The 27241-nt window shown below is 43.6% G+C and overlaps 1 protein-coding gene and 2 long non-coding RNA genes across 3 annotated transcripts in view; 1 reads left to right on the forward strand and 2 right to left on the reverse strand.

Annotated features, from left to right (window-relative positions):
* The window catches only part of LOC115830486, a 33644-nt gene extending 21513 nt beyond the window's left edge, over positions 1–12131 (reverse strand). Inside the window, exon 1 of the long non-coding RNA XR_004026038.1 lies at positions 12021–12131. This is a non-coding gene — a long non-coding RNA (uncharacterized LOC115830486). The remainder of the gene's footprint in view (positions 1–12020) is intronic.
* Positions 12132–17424: 5293 nt separating this feature from the next.
* Positions 17425–26539, reverse strand: LOC105737604. Its single transcript, XR_001113298.2, has 2 exons — positions 26409–26539; positions 17425–18015 (listed from the first exon to the last, which is right to left on the reverse strand). It is a non-coding gene; the product is annotated as an uncharacterized LOC105737604 (long non-coding RNA).
* The window catches only part of TMEM123 (transmembrane protein 123), a 57668-nt gene continuing 56846 nt past the window's right edge, over positions 26420–27241 (forward strand). Inside the window, exon 1 of the mRNA XM_012495908.2 lies at positions 26420–26934. Within this exon, the coding sequence (XP_012351362.2) occupies positions 26835–26934 (100 nt within the window). The 5' untranslated portion in view covers positions 26420–26834. The remainder of the gene's footprint in view (positions 26935–27241) is intronic.

Raw genomic sequence — 27241 nt, forward strand, 5'->3', positions numbered from 1 at the left:
GGGGGGTGAGAATTAAAGAAAATAAATGAGAGAGGGACTTTGTATGGATCAATGATAATAACTCAATCCTCTATTTGACAAAGAAGAAGGAGAAGGAAGAGGAAGAAAAAGAAAGTGGGACAAAGGATCAGAAAGGGAGGAAAACAAAAAATTAGAGTATGACTCCAGGGTAGACCTGTTTTGTTGTCGCTTAGTTCGTTGGTTGGTTTGACAGTTGTATTTTTCATACGTTTCTCCATGTTGGCCAGGCTGGTCTCGAGCTCCTAGCCTAAAGTGATCAACCCGCCTCAGCCTCCCAGAGTACTGGGACTACAGGCGTGAGCCACCACATCCAGCCCCCACATTGCTTCTGGCCTCCGTGGCAGACCTCCCAGACGGGGCGGCCGGGCAGAGGTGCTCCCCACATCCCAGATGGGGTGGCCAGGCAGAGGTGCTCCTCACTTCCCAGACGGGGTGGCCAGGCAGAGACGCTCCTCACTTCCTAGACGGGGTGGCGGCCAGGCAGAGGCGCTCCTCACTTCTTCCCAGACGGGGCGGCCGGGCAGAGACGCTCCTCACTTCCTAGATGGGGTGGCGGCCGGGCAGAGGGGTTCCTCACTTCTCAGACGGGGCGGCCGGGCAGAGGCTCTCCTCACATCCCAGACGATGGGTGGCCGGGCAGAGGCGCTCCTCACTTCTTCCCAGACGGGGCGGCCGGGCAGAGACGCTCCTCACTTCCTAGATGGGGTGGCGGCCGGGCAGAGGAGCTCCTCACATCCCAGAAGGGGCGGCCAGGCAGAGGCGCTCCTCACTTCCCAGACGGGGCGGCCGCGCAGAGGGGCTCCTCACTTCCCAGACGGGCGGCCGGGCAGAGGCGCTCCTCACATCCCAGACGATAGGCGGCCAGGCAGAGACGTTCCTCACTTCCTAGACGGGGTGGCGTCCGGGCAGAGGCGCTCCTCACCTCCCAGACGGGGCGGCCGGGCAGAGGAGCTCCTCATAACCCAGACGATGGGCAGCCAGGCAGAGACGCTCCCCACCTCCCAGACGGGGCGGCAGCCGGGCAGAGGCTGCAATCCCAGCACCCTGGGAGGCCAAGGAAGGCGGCTGGGAGGTGGAGGCTGCAGCGAGCCAAGACCACGCCACCGCACTCCAGCCCAGGCAACACCGAGCACCGAATGAGCGAGCCTCCGTCTGCAGTCCCAGCACCTCGGGAGACCGAGGCGGGCAGAGCACTGGAGGTCAGGAGCTGGAGACCAGCCTGGCCGACATGGTGAAACCGTGCCTCCAGCCAAAGGAGAAAAACCAGGGAGGGGTGGTGGCGCGCGGCGGCAATCCCAGGCAGCCCGCAGGCCAGGGCAGGAGAATCACGGGAGCTGGACGCAGGGAGTCTGCAGCGAGCCGAGTTTACTCCAGCCTGGGCCACAGAGGAAAGGGAAAGGGAAAGGGAAAGGGAAAGGGAAAGGAAAGGGAAACGAAAGGGAAAGGGAAAGGGAAAGGGAAGGAAAGGAAAAGGAAAGGAAAGGAAAGGAAAGGGGAAGGAAGGAAGGAAGGAAGGAAGGAAGGAAGGAAGGAAGGAGAATCAATTCAATTTTCAAAGCAAGTACTATTGACTTTAATCCCTTTTTCCTCTTATTTTCCTGCAAGTTATTTTTAAAGAATTGCATAGCTCCTTCTATAATAACATTCAGAGAATGACCTGTCCAGCCAATGACACTATTTTGGATTTGCCTCTTTGTATCAGGGTGATTTCTAACCAAGGCAGAATTTAAAAATTTTTTATGTCCTAGGACTTCAGGATTTAATGCAGTGAACCTTTCAAAAGTTTGTATAAATCATTCCATATAGGCCTTAAGATGTTCGCCTTTCTTCTGAGTACATAATTCAACCCTAGACCACTTCACCTTAGAGGAAAAGGCCTCTAATATTGTCCCTACCAGGCCCCATAACTCAGCCATTTCCTGGTCAATTGTAGGAGGACCTGGGAGAAGTTCTGGCCACTTGTTCCCTCTAGGGGTAAGACATTCATTTGGGGGCTTTCTGGAATGTCTGATAACCACAGTATAATCATGGGTGGAAAGAACACCCCTTAGTAGCCAGTGGAGGTTCTTATGAATGGGGTTATAAATGGCCACTAATCTTTCTAACTCCTCTCTAAATTTGATAGGCTCTTTCAAAAGTGGAGAAAAAAGGGCTTTGTAATTTAGAAGATCTGTTTCTGTCCAAGGGACATGAATTCTTTGCAGTAGGGATCCAGGATATATTCACAGGAGGCATTGTATAGGAAGGTCTGTGGCTGAGGAGTCTGATTACAGAACACCAGGAAGTAGGAGGAGTTGTAAGGTACAGCAAAGCAAGACTAGCTGCACGTACTAGGGCCTGTGCCAGGTTTATTTCCTGGCTGTCAGCATTGACACAAGTGACCTGTGTACTCTGAGCCTAGAGATCAGGCTGGAGTGCTCTCTGAAAATTTTGCAAGGAAAGGAAAGATAAAGCAGGCAGTTGATGTTTAAAGGATTTTCTAGGGAAGTTGGAGTTTTAGAACTTACATAAAAATTTGTTGAGGAGGTGGGACTGGATTTTGAGGAGGAGAATTTAAGCCAGTGGCCCAGAGATCAAAAGATCTTCTGGAGGATCAGGGACTGGAAGTTGGAGATAAAGGGGTATATAGGAACTGAAATTTTCTCCTTGCAAGTTTCACCCATTGTTCTTGGAATACATGTTTGCCTTCTTCACATGAGAGATTCCATATTTTTCAGAGAAAAAGATCTCATACCTCTCCCACCCTGAACCACTTTTCCAAGCTCCGTTCCTCCAATTCTTACTAATATGTTCCTAGACCTTTCACCATCTCCTTACATGCCCTGTTCTCAATATCCTTCTGATATTGAACAAAATATTCAAGAAGAGCTGTGAAACAGATGAGTACAACATAATTGAAACTGATAGCCTTAGGCCTATTCTAACAGTGTAAACATTTCAGAGCTCAGGGAATCCCAAAAGATGATCTAGTCTACGCCCTTTACTTCACAAATGAAGAAACTGAAGTTAATTACTCATCAGAGCAAGGCACAAGACCGGCTCCTGGTCCAGTAGATAGTCAGGAGTGGACCCAAGCCTAGAATTTCAAGTTAATTATCTTATTCTATTTGAATTCTTATTCTGATGCAACACGGAAAACCCCCTGTTAGATTTGCAAGATCTAGCTCCCTGCCAAAGACTATTTCTTCTCTCTAAAGAGATGATGAAATTATTTTAGAAAGAGGGCCAAGTGTCCTATTTGAGAGGAATAATTTATAGTCATTTTATCTGTTTCTCATGAATTATCAGCTTCTTGGTAGCCTTTAAAAGAAAGGGTTAATAAAATAGTTTACAACTTATTAAAAGAGCTATAGAAAATTATATTAAGTTCTTATATAAACTCTTTTATGATACTTAAATTTTTTAGGTCAAACATAGACTGAATCTCAGTAAAAATTATAAGACAGAGGCAATTCAGCTTAAACCATAAGTGATCCATGTCACACTTCTTTTATCTCCTATAGAGAGAAAAATAAACTTAAAACTAATTTTTCAGAACAAGAAAGGATAACCCATTTGCATCCCTATTTATCACCTCCTTTCACTGTGTTCACTTTTTTCAGGAAAAAGTAAACCAAATCAAGGAGAAAATGTCACATTTTTAGTAAAGACATTTAAACACTTCAAAAGGGTGAGCAGTCATGTTCCTTTTAAAGAATTCTATCTTAATATTGATGAGAGAATAGTTAAAAAAGGATTATAAGGCCTCCTTTGCATGTAATATGTATAACGTATAGTAAGACAATTTGTAAATAATCTAGTGGAAAACTGGTTTTACTAATCCGTTTCCCTAAAATAAATCTGCCTATTTGTAACTGAGAACTTCCTGGAAAATGAACAATAAACACATAAAAGTTTTACTTTTACATGCATTACAAACTTCGGCTGTCAACAATTTGCACAAATTATTTTGGGAAGAATCTTCCTATATGCTATTCCCTCTGAAAGACTGGTAATTTAAAATAGGAAAATGCACAATCATACAGTGTTAGAATTGCATTAGAGAGTAACATAGAGACCACTCTACATTTTTTTTTGTTTTTGAGATGGAATCTCACTCTTGTGACCCAGGCTGGAGTGCAGTGGTGCGATCTCGGCTCACTACAACCTCTGCCTCCTGGGTTCAAGCAATTCTTCTGCCTTGGCCTCCCGAGTAGCTGGGATTACAGGCATGTGCCACCATGCCCGGCTAATTTTTGTATTTTTAGTAGGGACAGGGTTTCAACATGTTGGCCAGGCTGGTCTCAAACTCCTGACCTCAGATGATCCACCCGCTTCGGCCTCCCAGTGTGTTGGGATTACAGGCATGAGACACTGCACCTGGCCCACTCTAGATTTTTATCTTGGGAATTGCAGATAACTCTATTGGGTCAGTTTTCTTACACTGTAATCATCCTCACTTTTGATACTTCCATTTACTTCAGTGGTTTTCAAAGTGTGGTCTGGTAGCATAGACAACACCTGGGGACTGGTTAGAAATGCAAATTTTCAAGTCTCACATTAGACCTACTGCATCAGAAACTCTTGTGGGGGGGCAGCCCCATATCTTCATAGGTCTGCCAGGAGATTCTGATGCACATCAAAGTTTGAGGATCATTGCTAGTCCTCTATAGCAATCCACCACATTTTGTTCCTTTATCCTTCCAATGGTTTTACCCTTGCAAGAACTATATGACCACACAGAGGTAAGAAAGGAAAAAGCAGCCCCTGACAACTGGAAGTTGGCCTGGCACTCACATTTAGGCCTTGGTGTGGAACATAAACAGTTTCACTGAACATCAACATCAGATCAGAGCACTCCGTGATTATGACAAAAACAAGAGCACTCCATCATCAGGTCTGAACAGAAAAACAAACATGTCCAAACCACAAAAATAACCAAAATATCCCCCATCCTAGCTAATATGAGAGGATCTTGCCTCTGCCAATTAAAGCTTTAGACTCAGTTTATTCCTGCTCCCTTCAATAAGATTTGTTAAAACACCCAGTCATAAAATTGCCTCTGCTCCCTTGACAGAAACCAATCCAGGCAAAGCTCCACTTCGCAGTATCACCTAATACAAGCCCAAATCCTAAAATAAGCCTTTCTCACTGGCTTCTACTAAGATGTCCCAGGATGTGCAATCTGCCTTGCTATGAACGTAACCACCTAATGGGCTTGTTACAGTAGGTAACTAGTCAGACATGAGCAGGGCAACAGAGGACCCCCACCCCCAACACCACCGGGGATGTCAGGCAATCATCAGGTGATGGTCAGGTGGTTGTTAACTGTCTCTCTAAAATGATAATTGTTCACAGCCAGTGCCAGGGGAAAGGCAGTTCCCCAATAGGTAGAAAAAAATCTGAAACTGGTGATCAGCAACTTTCCAATAAGATCTTAGGAACTGAGCAAATGGGTCCAAGCATGTGCACTAAGAGGCAAAATGGTGGAGCTTAACTGCTATAGGACCTTCGTCTAGGAACACTCTACTGGTAAGGGAAGAACGACTTAAGTGAGCATGCGTACAACTCCAGTAAACACACTATGTATGCAGCCTCTCCCAAGCATTGGCAGGGCACTGCGCATGTGGACCGCACGCCCCAAGGGAAGAATCAGGGCAGAAGTAATGCAAAGCCCTGGAAGTATGCCAACATATAAAACCAAGTCAAGAGGTCAAACCCTGCACTTGATCTTGAAACCACCTTTGCAAAATTATGACTGAGCCAGTGAAAGAGATCTAACTTAACAGACTCCATCTTGCTTCTAACCTCCAAACTTTCCTTGTTCATTCCTGGGCATGGACTGAACCAATTTTGAGAGAAACTTAGTTTATAGTTTATAGTTTAAACAAAGAAAGTAACAGCCCTTTCCTAAAGCAGACCTCCTTCTTGCCTGGAGACTAGACTGCCTTTGTAGGACTAACATTAGCCACAAGATTATAAATTATGGTTTAGGAGTCATGCAGCTGGAGGCTACAACATTCTGACCCTCCCTAAACTGCTCCTAAGATCAGCGCTTGAGATGTTTTGCAGACCCTACACTTGATGGATCAGCCGGCACCACCCAGATCAATAAACTGGCTCTTCTGATCTTGTGGCCCCACCCAGGAATGGACTCAGTACAAGAAGATGGCTTCGACTCCCTATTATTTTTCATCTCTGACCAATCAGCACTCCTGGCTCACTGGCTTCTCCCCACCCACCAAGTTATCCTTAAAAACTCTGCTCCGCCAATGCTTCGAGAGACTGATTTGAGTAATAATAAAACTCTGGTCTTGGCCGGGTGCGGTGGCTCATGCCTGTAATCCCAGCACTTTGAGAGGTCGAGGCGGGAAGATCATCTGAGGTCAGGATTTCGAGACCAGCCTGACTAACATGGAGAAACTCCATCTCTACTAAAAATACAAAATTAGATGGGCGTAGTGGCGTGTGCCTGTAATCCCAGCTACTTGGGAGGCTGAGGCAGGAGAATCAATCGCTTGAACCCGGGAGGCGGACATTGTGGTGAGCCGAGATCACGCCAGTGCACTCCAGCCTGGGCAACAAGAGTGAAACTCTGTCTCAAAAAAAGACAAAAACAAAAACAAAACTCTGGTCTCCTGCACAGGCAGCTCTGTGTGAATTAGTCTTTCTCTATTGCAATTCCCCTGTCTTGATGGATCAGCTCTGTCTAGGAAGCGGGCAAGGTGAACCCCTTGGGCGGTTACAATCTCTCAAGTCACCTGTTTGGCCCTCTTCCAAGTGTACTTTATTTCCTTTCTTTCCTGCTCTTAAGCTTTTTAATAAACTTTCACTCCTACTCTAAAACTTTCCTTGGTCTCTCACTCTGCCTTATGCCCCTCCATGGAATTCTTTCTTCTGAAGAGGCAAGAATTGAGGTTGCTGCAGACCCATATGGATTTGCCGCAGCTAACATACCTCAGTGCCGTGTCACTAGGATACATTCTGCTGCTAATAGGTTCTTCCCGCCCACTGCACAGACAAAACCACTTCACTGTGACCATGACGTTGCAATAAAGAAAGAGTTTGACATGATGCTGGCCACCACACATGGGAGACAGAGTTATTACTCAAATCAATTGCCATGAAAATTTGGAGGCCAGGGCTTTTCAAGTATAGTTTGGCAGGCCCTGTTGGTGAGGTTTGGTGGGTCCAGGTGAACCCATTGGTCATCAGAAATGCAAAAACCTGAAAAGACATCTCAAAAGGCCAATCTTAAATTCTACAATGGTGATGTTATCTGCAGGAGTAATTGGAAAAGTTGCAAATCTGTGACCTCCGGAATAATGGCTGGTAATGTTTGCATCTATCCCTTAGCCGAATTTAGGCTCCTCACAGCCTCCTAACCTAGTGGCCTTTCATAAGCTTTACCAAAGTGGTTTAGTTTTGGTCAAAGGCTATTATCATTTAAACTGTAAACTAAATGTCTCCCAAAGTTATCTTGGCCTAAGCCCAGGAATGATTAAGGGCAGTTTGAACGTTAAAGGCAAGATGGAAGTTGGTTAGATCAGATCTCTTTCACTGTCATAATTTTCTCACTTAAAATTATTGCAAAGTGATTTCACAAACCCAACTTGATCAATAATAGGTGTGCTCCTGTTGGTCTTTGGCTGGAGGGCATTGACAGAGGGATTATTGCACCAGCTCCTGGCCAGTGCTACTGTAGAGCAGTGCCCTTCCATGAACAGCTAGTTCCCAGTCCAAGGCAAGTACAGAAATTGGGAGTTGTCAGAAGAATTGACAGCGATTTGACAAAGTAATTTTATGTCTGTTGGTTGGATCCAAAAATAGAACACTAGGCTTGTGTTTCCCTATGCCGGTTTAAATTTCATTTTGCTAGTAAGTTTTAATTGTATCTTACAGGTGACCTGCAGTAGATTAAAAAAGAAAGAAAGAGGCCAGGCGTGGTAGCACATGCCTGAGGACTTTGGGAGGCTGAGGCAGATGAATCACCTGAGGTCAGGAGTTTGAGACCAGCCTGACCAAAATGGAGAAACCTTGTCTCTACCAAAAATACAAAAATAGCCAGGCGTGGTAGCACATGCCTGTAATCTCAGCTACTCGGGAGGCTGAGGCAGGAGAATCACTTGAACCTGGGAGGCACAGGTTGCGGTGAGCCAAGATTGCGCCATTACATTCCAGCCTGGGCAACAAGAAAGAAAGAAAGAGAGAGAGAGAAGGCAGGCAGGCAGGCAGGCAGGCAGGCAGGCAGGGCAGGCGGGCGGGCGGGCAGGCGAAAAGAAAGAAAGAAAGGGAAGAAGGAAGGAAAGAAGGAGAGAGAAAGAGAGACAAAGAAAGAGGCTCCTCATCAGAAATAGTTTGAAAAGCAACGTCCTAAACTGTGTCCTAACACTATCCTATTCTCTAATGCTTTTCTTTCCAACACTGCTGTTACATTAAGATTCTTAAAATTCTGCTTTTAATGTGTAACATTCTTTCTCAAGCATCTTTAACATTACAATCTCCTCTGTTTTCTAGTTGAAGATGGAGAAAACTAATATATTTTGAGTACCTACCACATGCTATAAATTGTGCAAATCTAAACATACTCCAATACCCATGACTTTATTTTTTTAAATTGTGTTAAATAAATTTTATTGTGTATGTGTATTTAAGGCATACAACATAATGTTGTGGGATACATATAGATAGTAATACAGTTACTATAGTGAGGCAAATTAACATATCCATCATCTCATGCAGTTACCCATTTGTGTGTGTGTGTATGTGTGATGAGGAGCTAAAATCTACTCATTTAGCAGAATTCCCAAATAAAGCACAATTTTATTAACTATAGACTTCATGTTCTTCATTAGATATCTAGATTTGCTCATCCTACACATCTGCTACTTTGTAAACTCTAACCTACCTGTCTCCATTTCCTCTCTCCTCCCAACCCCTGCCCTTCCCCTGGTAACCACAACCACAATTTTTTTTTCTCTCTGTATATTTGACTTTTTTTTTTAAGATTCCACATGTAAGTGAGATTTTCGCTGGTGGAGGGTGTCAATGCCTGAAGGGTTGAAGATCAGGAGCAATGACTGGATTACCGAATGAAGAGGACTTCCTGAACAATTTGCTTCCAAAAGAAAAGGGAGAAGAAGAAATCCAAGAAGACATCAGCACTTTCACCTTTTATGTCTTCTAGGTTTGACAGGGGTCTGCTATTCCACCCTCAATTCAGGCGAGTCTGTTAGCAGTAGTGAATCTGAATCCGTTTGGGTCTGCAGCAACCTCAATTCTTGCCTCCCCAGAACAAAGAATTTGACTGAGGGGCATAAAGCATAAGGACAGATCCAGGCAAGTTTTAAAGCAGATGTGAAACTGTATTTAAAAGTTTTAGAGCAGGAACAAAAGGAAGTAAAGTATACTTGGAAGAGGCCAAGCAGGTGACTTGAGAGATCAAGTGCGTGGTTTGACCTTCAACTTGAGGTCTTGTACGTTGGCATTCCACATGCACGGTGACCTGCCAGCACTTGAGAGGGGCCGCTTGTGCACTGTGTTTACTGGAGTTGTACGCATGCTCACTTGAGGCATACTTCCCCTACCAGTCGAGTGTTCCTAGAAGGTCTTATACCAGTTAAACTCTGCCATTTTGCTGCTTGGTGAACATGTGTGAACCCGCCCGCCCAACTCCACTGGGAAGATGCTGATCACCAGTTTCAGGTGTTTCTATCTATTGGGAGACTGCCTTTCCCTGGCGCTGGCTGCAACAAATTGTTATTTTGCAGAGGCAGTTTAACTACCGCCTGACCATCACCTGATGGTTGCCAGACATTGCTGATGACGGGGGGCCTCTCCGGCCCTGTTCATGTCTGCCTGGCTACCTACCGTAACAAGCCTTGGCTCTAGGTCATTTGTGCTTCTCAAGGAAGAAAACCAGAGTTTGCTTTGGTAAATGTCTCCATGGTAAAAGCCAACCTCTTTGACCTTTTTGTGTTTCTGCTTTCACTTACTTTTTAGCCTCTGAAAAATCCTAACTTCCTCATCGATTTATTGAAGACTTCTTCATTAAATGTCATTTTATATTATACTTTCTCCAGTGTTTTTATGCATTTTCACTGTGGGTCAGCCAAGAAAAATGACTCACTGACTGGTAGTTCTATTTACTGTTCGTCTGGAATTTCACTGTTTTCATTTCAAAAATGTCTTCTTTATTTAGTGTGTCCAAGCAAACTAAACATGGCCTGAGAAGGACTCCATACCTTTATATTTGAGTCCTTGTGGATGAACTGCTACCTAACTTAATAGGTAGGCAAGACTGAAAACCTAACTTAGGAGTATGTGCCTGTAATAATCGCTGAGTCTTGGCCAATCCCAGCAGCCATGGTTCAACCAGTCATTTACTGCTGAGTGTTCAAACTGTGTTCAAATAAGGCAAATGCTGAGCTGTAACCAATCCAGCTGTTTCTGTACCTCACTTCCAATTTCTGTACACCACATTACATTTTTGTCTATAAATTTGTTCTGACCACGAGGCACCCCTATGACAGAGGTACTGTCAGAGGTGCTTGAACCAGAGCAATTGTATCTTAAATAGGGGTTTGATAAAATAACGCTAAGACCTGCTAGCCCACATTCCCAGTAAGTTAAGGCATTCTTAGTCACAGGATGATACACGAGGTCAGCATAAGATACAGGTCATAAAGACCTTGCTAATGAAACAGGTTGCAGTAAAGAAGCCTGCTAAATCCCACCAAAATCAAGATGGTGATGAGAGTGACCTCTGGTCGTTCTCACTGCTACACTCCCACCAGCACCATGACACTTTACAAATGCCATGGGCATGTCAGGAAGTTACCCTATATGGTCTAAAAACAGGAGGCATGAATAATCCACCCCTTGTTTAACAAATAATCAAGAAATAACCATAAAAATGGGCAACCAGAGGCCGTCAGGGCTGCTCTGTCTATGGAGTAGCCATTCTCTATTCCTTTACTTTCTTTGAATCTCTTTTGATTTAGGCTAGAAATCCAATGCGCTATCCATTGCACCACAGAGCCTGCTTGCTATTCCTTTACTTTCTTAATAAACTTACTTTCACTTTGCCATATGAATTTTCCTCGAATTGTTTCTCATGTGAGATCTGAGAACCCTCTCTGGAGTTTTGATCAGGACCCCATTCCGGTAACAGTACTATTATTTTCCTTATATTACAGTTGAAGAAATGGAAGTTCCAAGAAGCTAAGGGACTTAAGCTTGTAGATAGAGGAGAGGACAAATTGAAGGTCATGCTGTCAGGTGGCACAGCAAATGTATAACCAGGAAGATATGCAGCCATGCATCTCTGGGGTCAGCACACACTTGTGTCTCTTGAAGTCATGGGTTTGGTTCCGGGGTGGCTGTTGTTTTTGGCAGCTGGATGGGACACTAAGGACACCCTTCTCAATTGAACTCTCCCTATTTTACCTAAGAGGAAATAAATTTGTGGTTTGTGCTCCACAATTAGAAGTGGCAGAAATGAGATCAGAAGCCTTACCTTCCAACACTTACCAAATGTCTAACCACCATACTACACAGCTTCCTTAATCCTGAAGTCAGACATTTTATTGGTGTTTTATAAACTATCTGAGCAAACCGATGTGGGAGATACACAGATTGTATTATTTATATAGAAATCCAGCAAGTTGAAAATTGTTCTCACCCTGGGTCAGTTTGTTATTGTAACATTTACAATTTACAGCTAGCAATAAAACAAGATAATACAAAACAAAATAATCTGAACAACATGAACCCTGAAAGAAGTAACAGATGTCCAGTTAGATTCTATTATAATGCCACCATTATTAGAGCCACTCCACCTTTCTAGTATGCCAGAGGGCCATGTGAACTAACTGGTTCAACAAGAAAAAAAAAATATTTTAAGTGTAAGTAAAACTTCCTCCATCTGCTAAGGCATACTGATCTTCTGTAAACAGGTACAATAAAATATAATATAAATAAAAGCCAAGGCTTCCCTGAATGAGAATGTGAATTATCACCTCCCATTCTCAGCTCATCTCACCAGTCTTTTGTGTCTCAGGCACCAGCAAGCCACCTGTTGGTCCTTCCCAACAAGGCTATGCAGGACAGGTCTCTGGATGACCTTGACCCACCCAGATTTCTTACAGAATGCACTGAGAATATGACATCCTGAGATAAGGAAAAAGGCCTGGAACCACCGGGCTATATTCTGCAACACTTGAGCTCAGCAAGCCCGGTGGCACCCAGGATGTAAAAGCCCAGGGTGGTGTGCTTTTGGTGTCCTTAGCTGTAGTGTGACATGGGGTCTGTGCAGATGAGACTCCACCCACCCTGGATGGCTTTCCCGAGCTCTGGAGGACCAGCTTGTCAGGGATCCTAGGCTTCGGTTTATCCTTGCTGCTTATCTGTGAGTATTAAATCTGTTTGCCTAACTTGGTATGTATGAGTATTCTGTCCCACCAGACTCATACAAGTGGTAGAGAACCTTTGCAGGCTAACCTTTATTAATGAGAGTGAAGATCAGGCCTTGAAACAGATTCAAATCCGGACATACTACCTCTGAGACTAGGGTACTCACGTGTTCTAGCTAAGTATCTAAGTACTCCACTTATCCCACCTGCGATAAACTTGAGGTTACATAAGGGAGGAAACCTGCCATGTTCACCTTTGTCTCCCTATTACCTACCACAGCCCTAATGCATACTGGGAGGACAATACCTAACTTTGGAATGCAGTCACATTAGATAATAAAGGACTCAATGAGTTAATGGATGTCATGGTGACTAAAAATCAGGGTTAGAATGGTTCACATGTAGCGTATTCCTCCTGTGGTCAGAGACAATGTCTGCGTGGAAACATTAGAAGATTTCAGTTCATCTCAAACCCCAGATAAACCACTAGTGAGATACGGCTGATAAAAATCACACAGCCTTCAGATTGACTTAACAGGAGTATGGTGCTCAGAAGAAAGAAGGTTAATAGGGGAGTCTTCACTCCTGTGTCACTTCCCAGGCATTCTAAATGCTGTGCTAAATGGGTGCTGGTCCTTCTTTTGTCCTTTCTCTTCACATTGTTTATCTTCCACTTCGAAGAAGGCTTTCCATCCCATCTTTTATCTCTCTACCATCCTTCTTGGAATTCTTTCTGGTTCCACAATACCAGTCCCCACACTCTCAACTTACATCTATTTCCCCTGGAATCCCTATTACAATGCTATAGCACTTACCTTTTTGCTTAATATTTTAGCTATTTATATACACATCTTCTTTAACACTGCAAAGCACTGCTCAAAAGAAAGCAATTTTCATTATCTTTTGTTAGATTTGCTCCATGTATGTTTTATATCCATTATTTCTCTTTGCATCATTAGGTTGTAACCTCTGCATTTCTTTGTAAATTACGCGTTGCCCCTAGCTAGTTGTTCTGAACAAAGAACAAACGTTGCTAATCTGGTAATCTACAAGCCATAATAAGAGGAAGCTGACATGCTAGGAAGGAACAAGAACATACACTCCAAGACAGGGGTGAGGTTTTGAAACATCCCTTAGTATATAACCACATACATGTATTTTCTGGTTACATTATTTTCATGTCCACAGCTCTGTAAGCAACTCAGGATATAAACAGATAATTCCCAGGAGAGGAAATAAAAATGGCTAATAAACATAGGCAAAGATGTTCCATCTCAGTGATTAAGAAGGGAAGTTCAAATTAAACAAAATGAGACACCGTCATTTGCCCATCACATTGCCAAAAAGTGTCATCGCATTTATATTAGTAAAAATCAGAAATAACTGAAATATCTGTCAAAAGTGAAGTGCTAAAATAAATTACATGCATGCTCTGAATACTACATAGCCATCACAATGAAGCATATACATTTATGTATACATATGGAAAAATGATTATGACATATTGTTAAATTTTTTAAAAGCAAGTTGCAAAGCATGTATTTTCGGGAAAAACCCATATGTTCTGTTTCTATGTTCACATAAATACATATTCAAATATCTATGTAATTGTAGGTGCAAAACTTAAAAGTAAAACAAAGACACAAATGGAAACAAAGGTCTGGAAAGAAAAGCACTCAAATGCTAATTGTGGTTACCCCTAGGGAAGTAAAACAGGAAGGATTTTTTCTTTTTATTTTAGGTACTTCTGTGCATTTTTTGTTCAACACTAAAGTAATACTTTTGACTTTCTGTGAAATGAAAAATAAAACCAATAAAATTTGTGGTCATAAAAGTAGTTATAAAATGTTTTAACTATTCTAGACAACAGTGACCCAACTTCAGGAACTGCACGCATGAGTAGTCTACGTATTCTTTATAACTCTATGCTCGCAAAATTATTTACATATATTTGTGTCAGTTACAGAAATCTGAAGCCCTATGTGGTAGCCTAGAAGAGTTGTTTCCATATTGTAGATGAGGCAAGAAAGAAACTAAAAAAAAAACAAAATATTTAATACTTTATATAAATTGACAGCCCAGGGACAGGGCCCTCAGAAACAATTTACCTGATTATTGTTTTATGTTAGGGATCAGAAATTTAAATGCAAGTATCAGAAATTAAGAAGCCAGCTGGTAATAAAACAATACGGAGAGTATGGAGAGTTCAAATACTGCCTAAAGGGAGCAGCCATTTCATAATTCCTGTTGAGAGGATGGGTCTGGTATTACCAGATCGTTCAATGTTTCCAGAGAAACCAGGAATCAGAATTTTTATATCGATACCCTCGGGTTTTAAATTTTAGCAACCAATTTTTTAAAATCCTAAATGCTGTGTTGATAAACACTGTGAAAGCCAAACAAAACTTACCTCCCGGCTGGATGTGGCCTGCAGCCTCCTGTTTGCCATTTTTGGGTTTTCCCATCTTTGAAGCGTTCTAGTGGACAAATTCTAACACAAAAGTCCCCAACCTTTTTGGCACCAGGGACCAGTTTTGTGGAAGACAATTTTTCCACGGAGAGGTGGGGGATGGTTTCAGGATGAAACTGTTCCACCTCAAATCAGGCATTAGATGCTCATGAGGAGTGCACAACCTAGATCCCTCATGTGTGCAGTTCACAATAGGGTTCGTGCTCCTATGAGAAGCTAATGCTGCAGCTGATCTGACAGGAGGCAAAGCTCAGGCGGTAATGGCTTGCCCACTGCCACCTCCTGCTGTGCCGCCTGGTTCCTGACAGGCCATGAACAGGTAATGGTCTGCGGCCCAGGGATTGCGGACCCCTATTTTAACACATCCTTCAAGACTCAGATCAATTCCCTCTTCTTACACTAGCCCTTTGCCTGTGGTATTACAGAATATTGGAATTCAAAGGCAGGTGGATTGCCTGAGCTCAGGAATTCATCAGCCTGGGCAACATGGTGAAACCCCGTGTCTACCAATAATAATAATATATGTATGTATATATATATATGTATATGTATGTGTATATATATATATGTATATATATGTATGTGTATATATATGTATATATATATATATATATGAGTTCAAAGATATTTCAGAAATATCTTGTTAAATCTCTCATTTTTTTATTGTAGTAAAATATATAACATAAAATTTGCTATATTAACCAATTTTAAGTACACAATTTAGTGGCATTAATTACAGATGCAATGTTGTGCAACCACCACCACTAGCTATTTCCAAAAATTTTTCGTCACCCCAAACAGAAGCTCTGTACCCATTAAACAATAACTTTAATTATTGCCACCCCCAGTCCCAGACAACTTCTAATCTGTTTTGTTTCTATGACTTTGCTTATTCTAGGCACCTAACGTAAATGGAATGATTCAATATATTTCCTTTTGTGTCTGGCTTATTTCACTTAGCATAATATTTTCGAGGTTCATCCATGTTGTAGCATGTATCAGAACATCGTTTTTTCATGGCTCATTAATATTCCATTATATGTGAATACCACATTTTCTTTTCCTTTTTTTTTTTGAGACATAGCCTTGCTCTGTTGCCCAGGCTGGAGTGCAGTGGCGCGATCTCGGCTTACTGCAAGCTCCACCTCCCAGGTTCACGCCATTCTCCTGCCTCAGCCTCCCGAGTAGCTGGGACTATAGGCGCCCACCACCACATCCAGCTAATTTTTTGTATTTTTATTTGAGATGGCATTTCACTGTGTTAGCCAGGATGGTCTCGATCTCCTGACCTCATGATCCACCCGCCTCAGCCTCCCAAAGTGCTGGGATTACAGATGAGAGCCACTGTGCCGGCCCACATTTTCTTTATCCATTCATCTTCTGATGGACAATTGAGTTGTTTTTACCTTTTGGAGATTGTGGGTCACGCTTAAAACATTTGTGTACAAGTATGTTTGAATCTCTGCTTTTGATTCTATACCTACGAGTAGAATTACTGGATAGTGTATACTGGGTATACTGGGTATTACTGGGTAATGTATACTGGGTAATTCTATATTTAACTTTTTGAGGAACCACCAAACTGTATTCATAGTGACTGTATATTTTACATTCCCATCATCAATGTACGTAAAATGCTCATTTTTAAGATGAAGAACCATGGGCAATGCCAGTGAGATAGCTCAACCATAGACACAGGAAGTCAGCTGCAATGCACAGCTAACAACAGAAACCAGGTGTCTTGACTCTCAGTGTAGACACAGCCCTCTTTCCAAGGTTAAATCCATTAAGATTTAAACCAGATGATCAGACAAATGGCTGGAATGTCTATGCAAAGACTGGGTCGCTACAAATAGATCACTTGATATGTTTAGAAGAAAGAATTTGAGTAAGTTCTAGACTTTTTTCTCCATCATGGAATGTGGTTTTCTTTTATCCTTTTCTTCCTCAGGCTTAGGCTCTAAAAGTAGATTAGATCATATTTGTTTTTAGCCTCGTACCTAATTGTAGGATAGTCAGAAAATGTCTTTTATCATTATTAGAACTATAATTCTAAAATAACAGCTTAAAAAAATTCCTTGAAATGCAATACATATTATTTCAGAAAAGCTGAAGAACTCAGAAAAGTAGAAAGGAAAAAAGAAGATCACTCAGAGAATGGTCAACCAGAAATATGACTATTAATCTTTACCTTTTTTTCCAGACTTTTTTTTTCTAGGAATGGTATTTTTGTTTGGTATATATTATTGGAATTGTAAAATCTTAAAGCTTAAGGAAATTATTACATTTTGGGGTGAAGTTTAAAAATCAAATAAGGAAAAATAGATATTAAGTTTTACATTTAGTTAGTACTTCTTCCTACCAACTGACAGCCCTCATAGTCTGGTGACAGTTTTGGTGGAGTGCTATTACTTACTTGTCCATGTGGAAATGTGTCATTTACTTAAATATAACACCTGCAGGGGCATGGCCACACATTATACTATTTTGCTTTTTCTTCCATGGCTTATACAATGCTGCACATACAACAGATGCTCAGAAAAAAGCTTTTGGATGATTTTTACTGATTTCATGCCATCATTAAGGTTAACACCCTCAGAATCTCCATAGGCAATAGTAGCCCAACCCAGGCCCTGCAGGGCCCAGTCTTGGCAACTTTCACATTCCAAGAAACTTGGTTTAGAAATCAAAGGTAATTTAAAAGTTATTTGAATCTTTACTTTCATTGTTTGAAGAATATTAAAAAGAATTCAACTTGGAACCCATAATGGTAGTCTTAAATCTTCCTTGGACCCATTCTTCTTTTTTTTTTTCCCCCTATTCTTTTTTCCCTTTATCCCTCTTGCTTCAGTATGTCCATGGCTGACTTAAAGCCCCAGTCTCAAAATCTCTACCAAAATTCTCTCCGAACTTGATTCCTTGTGATTCTTGGTTTTACTTTTCATCCTTCTTCCTTTGGCTTCTATTCCTTCTTCCTTCCCGCCAGGAAATCACAGCCCTTGGCATCATCTTGGCACTCACACTTGTTTCTTCACTCAGCCCTTCTCTCCTCAGTCACTGATTCTGCTCCATGAGCAGTCAGAAGTGGAGCTGGCAAGCTCAGCCTCTCAGCTGGAGACACTGGATTCAGGACTGAAGGGAGGAGACAGGAGAAGATCACAAATGCTTATCATCTAATGTCCTTTCTTTTATTCTCATTACACAGTGAAATTCTAATATATTTACTTATTGAGGGTGGGCTACACGTAAGGTCTCCGGAAAAAATATGTGGCAATTATAAGGGTAAAATGATAAAATTTTCTTTGAGGAGGGAGAACACTGCCTACCCATCCTCCCCTCTTTAGGGTGTCACCCTGACCTTTCGATTTTACATGCAAGGTCATGGGCCTTCTGTCCTTTGAAACTGTCAACACTCACCTCTGGGATTTTGCTGAGGTCTCTCATCGGTATAATGATGGGCATAATGAGACATCACACAGTACATCCTTTTGTCTCTCATAGAAATAAGAGGTTTTAGGCCAGGCGCGGTGGCTCACGCCTGTAACCCCAGCACTTTGGGAGGCCGAGGTGGGCAGATCATGAGGTCAAGAGATCAAGATCATCCTGGTCAACATGGTGAAACCCAGTCTCTACTAAAAATACAAAAATTAGCTGGGCATGGTGGTGGGCCTGTAGTCCCAGTGACTCGGGAGGCTGAGGCAGGAGAATCGCTTGGACCCGGGAGGCGGAGGTTGCAGTGAGCCGAGATTGCGCCACTGCACTCCAGCCTGGGCGACAGAGCGAGACTCCACCTTAAAAAAAAAATTAAAAAAAAGAGGCAAAATGGCAAAGTATACCTGGTATATGACCGCTAGACTGGTAAGGGAAAAACGCCACAGGTGAGCGTGCATACAACTCCAGTAAACACAGTGCACATGTGGCCCCTCCCAAATGCCAGCAGGCCACCGCACAGGCAGACAACCCCCACAAGGGAAGAATAAAGGGAGAAGTAATGCAGACCCCAACAGAATGCCAACATATAAAACTCCAAATCAATGGTCAAACAGTACACTTGATCTCTCAAGTTGCCCGCTTGGCCCTCTTCCAAGTGTACTTTATTTTCTTTCATTCCTGCTCTAAAGCTTTTGAATAAACTTTCAGTCCTGCTCCAAAACTTGCTCCATTCTCTCACTCTGTCTTATGCCCCTTGGTCGAATTCTTTCTTCTGAGGAGGCAAGAGTTGAGGTTGCCACAGACCCATATGGATTCACCACTGCTAACACAAGTAATACTCAAAATGCAGTATTCCTGGGTGAGAGCGAACTTAGGGAGCATCCAATAGTGCTTACTTCCCTCTTGACCCATGTAGATACCAACAGATGATCACTGAAATATTGTATTCAATTTGGCTAACTCTGTATGCATTCCTGATGAAGGTTGCTATAAGAGATTCAGAAATGACAGAAGGACAGTAGGACAGAATTCAAAAAGTGTGTGTTAGTATTCCAGGATATGGGATGTGAAGCTGCCACTCACCCACTTGTTCAAGCCGCAAACCTAAGAGGCTTAATTTCTCTTTCCCTCAGCCATCATATCCAGTTGACTCTACTCTCAATCCACATCCTAAATCCATTCACTTCTTCCATTGTCACCACTTCTACCCTAGTTCAATTCCCCAACAATAGCCTCATAACTGGGTTGTTTCTACTCTTGGTCCTCCATAGAAGCTGGTGTGATGTTTTTAAAAATATATAAAGCATAAGATGACTTGCCAACTCTCAAATGGCTTCTCATCACATTTTGTTTTGTTGTTCCTGTTCTTTCCATACATCATATTTAAAATAAAATCTAAATTCCTCATCTGAAAAGGTCCAGATCTCCCCTTGGACCTCTCTGTTCTTATTCACTGAGCTTGAGACACACTGGCTTTCTTTTTATTCCCCCAACACACTATGCTGGTTGAAATGTACTTCCCCCTGGTTTTCACGTGGCTACTTCTAAGGACTCAGTTTAACTGTTACCTACTACAGAGGACTTCCCTGACTGCTTATTCTGAAGTCACCACCCAGTTGTTCATCACATCAGTGTGTTTTCTCAGCACTTATTTCTAGTTGTTTCTTGTGTGTGTATACGTGTGTGTATTTGTGTGTTCAACTGCTCAATTTTTGTTGAATGAATGGACTGGTAAGCCCTACTTCTCCAATTTTTTAGATGAGCAACAGAAAATATTGAGCAGGGGTTAAGACTAACAACTTTCATCTTTTTTTAACCTTCTCCACAACAGCAATTTTATCTTTTGTCAATTTCTCTGTCATGATTAGCAATGAAACTTTTGCTATGGAAAGTGGTTATGTTCAGAGGCAGCAAAGAGGAATGGCCTGGAGACTTGCAACTCACTCCATATGTAGACTTGAAGAAATAAGAACACCAAAGGATCGGGGTGGAGAGCAGTGGCTTTAAACAGAGAAATAAAACAGTCTGAGTTCCTATAACCTCCTACAGAGAAGAAACAAAAAAAGTCAAAGTAGGAGCTGATAAACAACGGGATTTAATTAACACTGGAAAGGCCCGTGAGGCTTCCCTACATGCTCCCTACAAAACCTCTGAACTCACATCTCTCCTCTTCCTACTGTCCTCAGAGCACAACATAATCCTGCCTAGAATTGACACTGAAAACTCACATCACCACCTCTCATCTGGCCAAATCCTTCAGATTCAGACGAAGCTCCCCCTCTCCCTTTCTGAGAAGTCATCCTTACAAGCTTCAGTCCACACAGAACTCTCTCTTTCTGATCTCGTTTCAAGAGGAAAATCCAATTGCATCAGAGTTCATTGCTCTCTGCTTATTTTTTTGTTTTGTTTGTTTGCTTGCTTTTTTGAGACAGAATATCATCATCACTCAGGCTGGAGTACAGTGGCACGATACTGATCACTGAAGGCTTGACCTCCCAGGCTCAAGTGATCCTCCCACCTCAGCCTCCTGAGTAGCTGGGACCACAGGCACACACCACCATGAACAGCTAATTTTTTATTTTTTGTAGAGATAAGATCTTGCTATGTTGTCCAGGCTGCTCTTAAACTCCTGGGCTCTTGTAATCCTCTCAAGTAATCCTCTTGACTCAGAATCCCAAAGTGCTGGGATTATAGGCGTCAGCCACCATGCCTGGCCTGTTTGCTTTATCTTTGCTTTTACTTGTTTTATTTTTACTTTTGCTCATCTGAATCTAAGAATCCTATAAGTGTTGAAAACAAAATACTCAATAAATTCTTTTTGATTAATTATATAGATTCACACTCTGTCTGCAGTTTCTACCATAAAGGAGGAAACAAGAAGGAAAAACCTAAAGGTGAGGGAAGAAGAAAGTGCAAGAAAAATAGGGGCTCTAGAATACAAGGGAAAGGAAGCAGAGGTACAGGAATAGGGAAGATACCCAGCAAATGAGCTTTCATTGTGAAGACTTAATTACAGTTTATAACATGTTGTCAATCTGCTAAAATGGAAGTTGACAGGAAATTGGCAGAAACAGAGAAATGGACACAGGCCAATTTACTCTCTTTTGTTAAATCTCTCCAGTGCCTTGCCTTATTTGCAACTACTTCAGTCTCAAAGCCAGGCAGATTCTGGTTCTTTCCTTATGCAAATATTGATTATTAACAGACTAATTCATACATAGCTAGAAGATAATTATCTGTGCACATTAAGCCAGATGAGCCATCCTCTATCACCTGCTTCTTTTTAAAAATGAATCAAAATTTACTGTGGGATATAAGTAAATCTCACTGAGAAAACATGAAATCTCTGTATCTTTACAATCATAACAGAAGCAGCTTTTACCATTCATTTTTAGAAACCAACTCACGTTTTTTCCCTTAACATTTTTTAATTTATTGTTCTATTTTTGGGGGTGGGGGTGTAATTTTTTTCAATTGTGGTTATATATACATAAAATCTATCATCTTAGCCATTTTTATGTGTACAGCTCAGTAGTATTATGTACATTCAAACTCTGTGTAACCATCGCCCCCTGTCAATCTTCATAACTCTTTTTGTCTTGCAAAATTAAATGAAAACTCTGTACCCATTAAACAAAACTCCCCATTCTTCTCTCCCCAGCCTTTGGTAACCAGCATTCGATAATACTTTCTGTGTCTATGGGTAGTGGGTAGAAACCAACTAACTTGTAAAGGACTCACTGGTGTCTATCATTTTGTGAGGCAGATAGACTTGTGTTATTCTCTATTGTTTCCCAGCACCTAGCATAATGCCTGGTACATGCCATGTGTTCAATAAATATTTGCACGCTGACTAAGTGAATGAATGATAATTCCAACTCCTGGTCCGCCTTCATGTGACCCTAAGTTAAAGACTCGGACATACAGGAAATACAGGTTGGATGCAAAGAGAATATTATTGATGGAGAAGGACACCAGCATTTTGCTGCTCTATTTGTCTCCACCCAAAATTCATTCCACAAATATAAACTGAATGCTTCTATATGATGGAAGTGCATTAGAGCCTCAAATACAGATGAACACGTAGACTGTGCCTCCAATGTGTGCTTTCCCATGATCACTTCATAGCATTGATTACACTCTAGTAATCGCGTATGCATCTGCCCTGCCACTATACTGTAAGCTCTGGCTAGGACATTGTCCATCACATAGTAAGTACTCAATAAATAGTTAGCGAATCATCTAAAGGAAACTGTAACTCACTGTGGGGAAAAAGACGCACAATCATACAAAGTCAGGATCCTCAGTTGTACGAAAGAAAAGCTGCTGACTCTTGCTGATATAGCAGAAGAGGATTATATTGAAGATATTGGGTAGCTCTCAGGTGTGTTGGAAGGTGTAGAGATTCAGGACTGGGGCCATGCCTCTGGGAATAATGCACAAAACCACTGCAGAACTAGCCCAGCGAGAAAACTATCACCATTGCAGCTCTCCGTCAATATCACTATTACATCAGAAACTCAATGTTGCAACCACTGAGAAGCTAATGTCACTGCTAGTGCTGCCAACAAAGCCAGCCGCCTGGCTATTAGGGCTATTCACACCAGCAAGGCAAGGAGCTCCATAACGAGCCACTTTCCTCTGGTTGCTCATACCTGAATTTAAGTTTGATATGGATGAGCCTGACTGGCAAAGCCTAGGTTATATTCTTGAGCCCAGTTGTAATGGAGGCTGGGAATCTGAGTTCTAAATAAAAGAAAGTAGGCTGGGTGCGGTCGCTAACGCCTGTAATCCCAACACTTTGAGAGGCCAAGGCAGGCGGATCACTTCAGGTCAGGAGTTCAAAAACAGCCTGGCCAACATGGGGAAACCTCATCTCTACTAAAAATACAAAAGTTAGCAAGGCATGCTGGCACATGCCTATAGTTCCAGGTACTCAGGAGTCTGAGGCACAAGAATCACGTGAACTTGGGAGGCAGAGGTTGCAGTGAGGTGACATTGTGCCCCTGCACTCCATCCTGGGTGACAGAGCAAGACTCTGTCTCAAAAAAAAAAAAAAGGAAGTGATTTGTATGACATGAATCCAGTAGCAATATGTGATAGGCACTAGGCCAAAATATACATTCACTTTTTTATTCTCATGGAACTTGTATTTTTGTAGGAGAGACAAACAATAAACACATAAATGAACATAATGATGGATAGCACTAGATGCCACAAAGAGAAACAGAGCTGTAAACTAGGGTATTCAAGAAGGGCTTTTCTCAGATGAGCAGTCTTGAAGGATGTGAGGAAGCAGCAACTACAGAGGCTCCGGTATGGAAACTGACTTCACATTTCTAAAGTGCTGCAAGGAGGCTGGAGCTGAGAAGTGAAGGAGAGGGTAGAAAATGAAGTGGAAAGGGCAACCACGGACCATGTCACATAGGCCTTGCAGGCCATGGTTTTGGACTCTGTTAAGTGGCAAGGGAATGGCATAATCCGACATATTTTAAAAGAATCACACTGGCTGCTATGTGGAGAATATTTTATAGAGAACAAGGGTAGAGACCCAGCTGATCAATGTATGAGCAGAGGGATCCAAGCACTAAAATCTGCCCAGATGGTTGGGGAGATGGGATACAAAGGGAATCTTGAGAGAGGAGTAGAAACTGCCCAAGAGAAAAGGTTAGAGGGCATCTTGGGCAAAGGGAAGAACAGCAGCAAGAACACAGGGGCGTGGAAGGCCCCAGCATATTTGGAAAACTTTGAGTGGTCTAGTGAGGTTACAGAGAGGGATCCAGACATGAGGCTGGAAAGGAGGAGAGACATAAATGGCCAAAGGCTGCCCATGCTGTTCTTTTAACTTTTCACATCACCAAAGTAAAATGTTGGTACAGTGATGGGGGCTGAACCTGAGGCACAACTGGGGATACAACTTCCCTGGGAGGCTAGTCCTCCCGATAGAGTTTCCAAGAGAGCAGGAAGGCCACACAGTTCCTTGCTCTTTCTCCTCTCCTCAGACTAGAAAAAACATGGGCAACCCACAGTACTGAGCTGTTAGTATCAAAGCAAAGATGGGCACACCCACTCACTGTGGTGTGGCAATCAGAAAGCAGAGATCTCAAGGTGTCTCCAACAGGTCAGTCCCCGGGAAAAACTGTCCAAGTAAGTAAATATCTTGTTTTCCACACTGTCTTAGTCCGTTTCTGCTGCTATAATACAAATACCTTAAATGGGATACTTTATCAACAAATTTATAAACAATAGAAATCTATTTGTCCCAGTTCTGGAGGCTGGGAAGTTGACAGAGCAAGGCCTCAACAGATTTGGTGTCTGGTGGGGGCTCTCTGCTTCACAGATGGCGTCTTCCTGCTGTGACCTCACAGTGCAGAAAGGTGAAACAAGTTCCCTCAGGCCTCCTTTACAAGGGCACTAATCCCATTCATTAGCAACCAAATCACCTCCCAAAAGCCTCACATCTTTTTTTTTTTTTTTTTTCTTCAGATAAGTCTCACTCTGTCTCCCAGGCTGGAGTGCAGTGGCGTGATCTCGGCTCACTGCAGCCTCCACCTCCCAGGTTCAAGCGATTCTCGTGCCTCAGCCTCCCGAGTAGCTGGGATTATAGGCACGTGCCACCACGCCCAGCTAATTTTTTGTATTTTTAGTAGAGGCGGGGTTTCACCATGTTGGTCAGGCTGGTCTTCAGCTCCTGACCTCAAACGATCTACCCTTCTCAGCCTCCCAAAGTGCTGGGATTACAGGCATGAGCCACTATGCCCGCTCAAGTCCCACATCTTATCATTATCACCTTGAGGATTAGGTTTCAACACATGAATGTGGTGGGGATATAAACATCCAGACCTCTTATTCCACCCCAGATTCCCAGGCTATAAGTACACTGAGCCTTAAAGGAAGTATTAGCTGTGGGTTGGTGAACAGAATAGAGGAGAGCACTCCAGAAGGAAAGAACAACGTATGCAAATGCCGGGAACCAGAAAGCACCCTTCTCCATGGGCAACAGAACCAAGGCTGGAAAGACAGGTTGGGCCTAGATTGTGAAATGTTTGGACAATGGGGTAGTCACCAGAACGGTTTATTCCTAAACCAGATTCCCCAGTTAAATAGAGTAACCAAAACGGAAATGTGCAGTGCTTGCTTTTTGTCCATGATAAGATGCTGGGGAAACATTTGCAGGTTAGCTGATTGAATCCACAGATGGAAGTCTCTATAAATTTAGGACAGATTGTCTCAGTTAATCTCTAGGACCAGCCAGACCTCTGTAATGATGGATTTGCCGGACGTGAGAAAGTTCTACCTCTCATAACACAGTTTTGAGAAGGTAACTGCCATGTGGCCTTTATGTGATGAAATCTGGCTCAGGTGCCAAAGATCTGCAACATTAAGACCTTTGCAGGTGGGGATTCACTGTGATTTTAGGTTCCCTGGATCCTTCAGTCTTCTACTTCAGCTAAGAGTTCCCACCCAAGCCAGGACTCAGCCTTTGTTATTCTCATGCATTAGCCACAGGTCGCTACCTGTCACTTCAGAGTTCTGAGCACAATGAAAATGCAGACTTTACAAGCACTTCAAGTCAAGACAAGTGATTAGCATTGGCTCCAAGGGTTTAAGAGGAACTCAAGCCAAAAACTGTTCAAAACTGGCCATTTCATCTGAACTGGGACAGCAGGGCACAAGGAGAGAAGAGGCTGGTTGGATTAATGCAGCCCCCGCTTTCCATGGCTCTACTGTATTTCAGTGAGAGTTGCTACCAACTCCTGCGCGCGCCCCCATCCGCCCACTCCACTAATCTCTTGTCTTAATCAGAGATACGGGGAACCCGTGGAGAAGATGAGGTACAACTGGGATAAGAAGATCGTAGGTGTTTTACGTTTGAATTTAATTAACAAATCTGTCGAGTTGTTTTTCTCCACCTCCCCCTTAGGCTGGGTCAGGCGAGGGGAAAGTTCCGACCGCCCAGGACTCCTTAGCGTGAATCCCATCCCCTCAAGTTCCTCTCCAGAATCTCCCCCTTCTCCCGCCTTTGCCCTGCAACTCCTCCCTCTCACTCTGAGTGGCACGCACCCCTGTCCCCTCCCTGTCCGCAAAACTACTCTTCAAAGGCTTCCTTCCGGGCACCGCGAAGCCAGCGTGCTCAGCATTCGGAGAAGCAGCGGCGCTCGCCTTCATCCAGGACAACAAAACTGCCATTTCCGAAGAGAAAGGAAAGCGCTCGCGGCTTCTGGGGTTCCCAGGCGCGCGCCTGCGAGGGAGGCCGCGAGCCGAGTCGCCACGCCCAGGACCCCGAGCCCGCCCCCGCGCCACCCAGCCCGGCCCCGCCGCCCCGGCTGCGCACGCGACGCCCCCTCCAGGCCCCGCTCCTGCGCCCTATTTGGTCATTCGGGGGGCAAGCGGCAGGAGGGGAGACGTGCGCGGCCGAAGGGGAAGCAGAGCCTGCGCCGGCTGCGCAGAGGAGCCGCTCTCGCCGCCGCCACCTCAGCTGGGAACCCACGAGGCCGCTGCATCCTGCCCTCGGAACAATGGGACTCGGCGCGCGAGGTGCTTGGGCCGCGCTGCTCTTGGGGACGCTGCAGGTGCTAGCGCTGCTGGGGGCCACCCATGAAAGCGCACCCATGGCGGGTAAGTGGCTGCGGGGGTCGCCAGCCCCGTTCGTGGGAGGCAGCGCGCTGCCGAGGCTGGGGTTCCCAAGTTGGGCTCTGGTACAGAAAGTTCCGCGTGTCTCTGGCCGAACGCTCGGGGCGGACCCAGAGGTGACCGGGCGGGGTGGGGGAAACTGAGGCTTGGACCAGTCACCCGCTGGCCCCGGGGCCGCCTGCTGAGGAAATTGCCTGATGCTTCCCCTCTCGCTTTTTGGAAGCGGCGGTCGCAGGCCGGGACGGGTGCGCATAACCTGTTGAGTTATCGCAAGTTGGTTTTTACAGCCTTT

Source organism: Nomascus leucogenys, chromosome 15 (genome assembly GCF_006542625.1).
Source record: "Nomascus leucogenys isolate Asia chromosome 15, Asia_NLE_v1, whole genome shotgun sequence".
NCBI lineage: Eukaryota > Metazoa > Chordata > Mammalia > Primates > Hylobatidae > Nomascus > Nomascus leucogenys.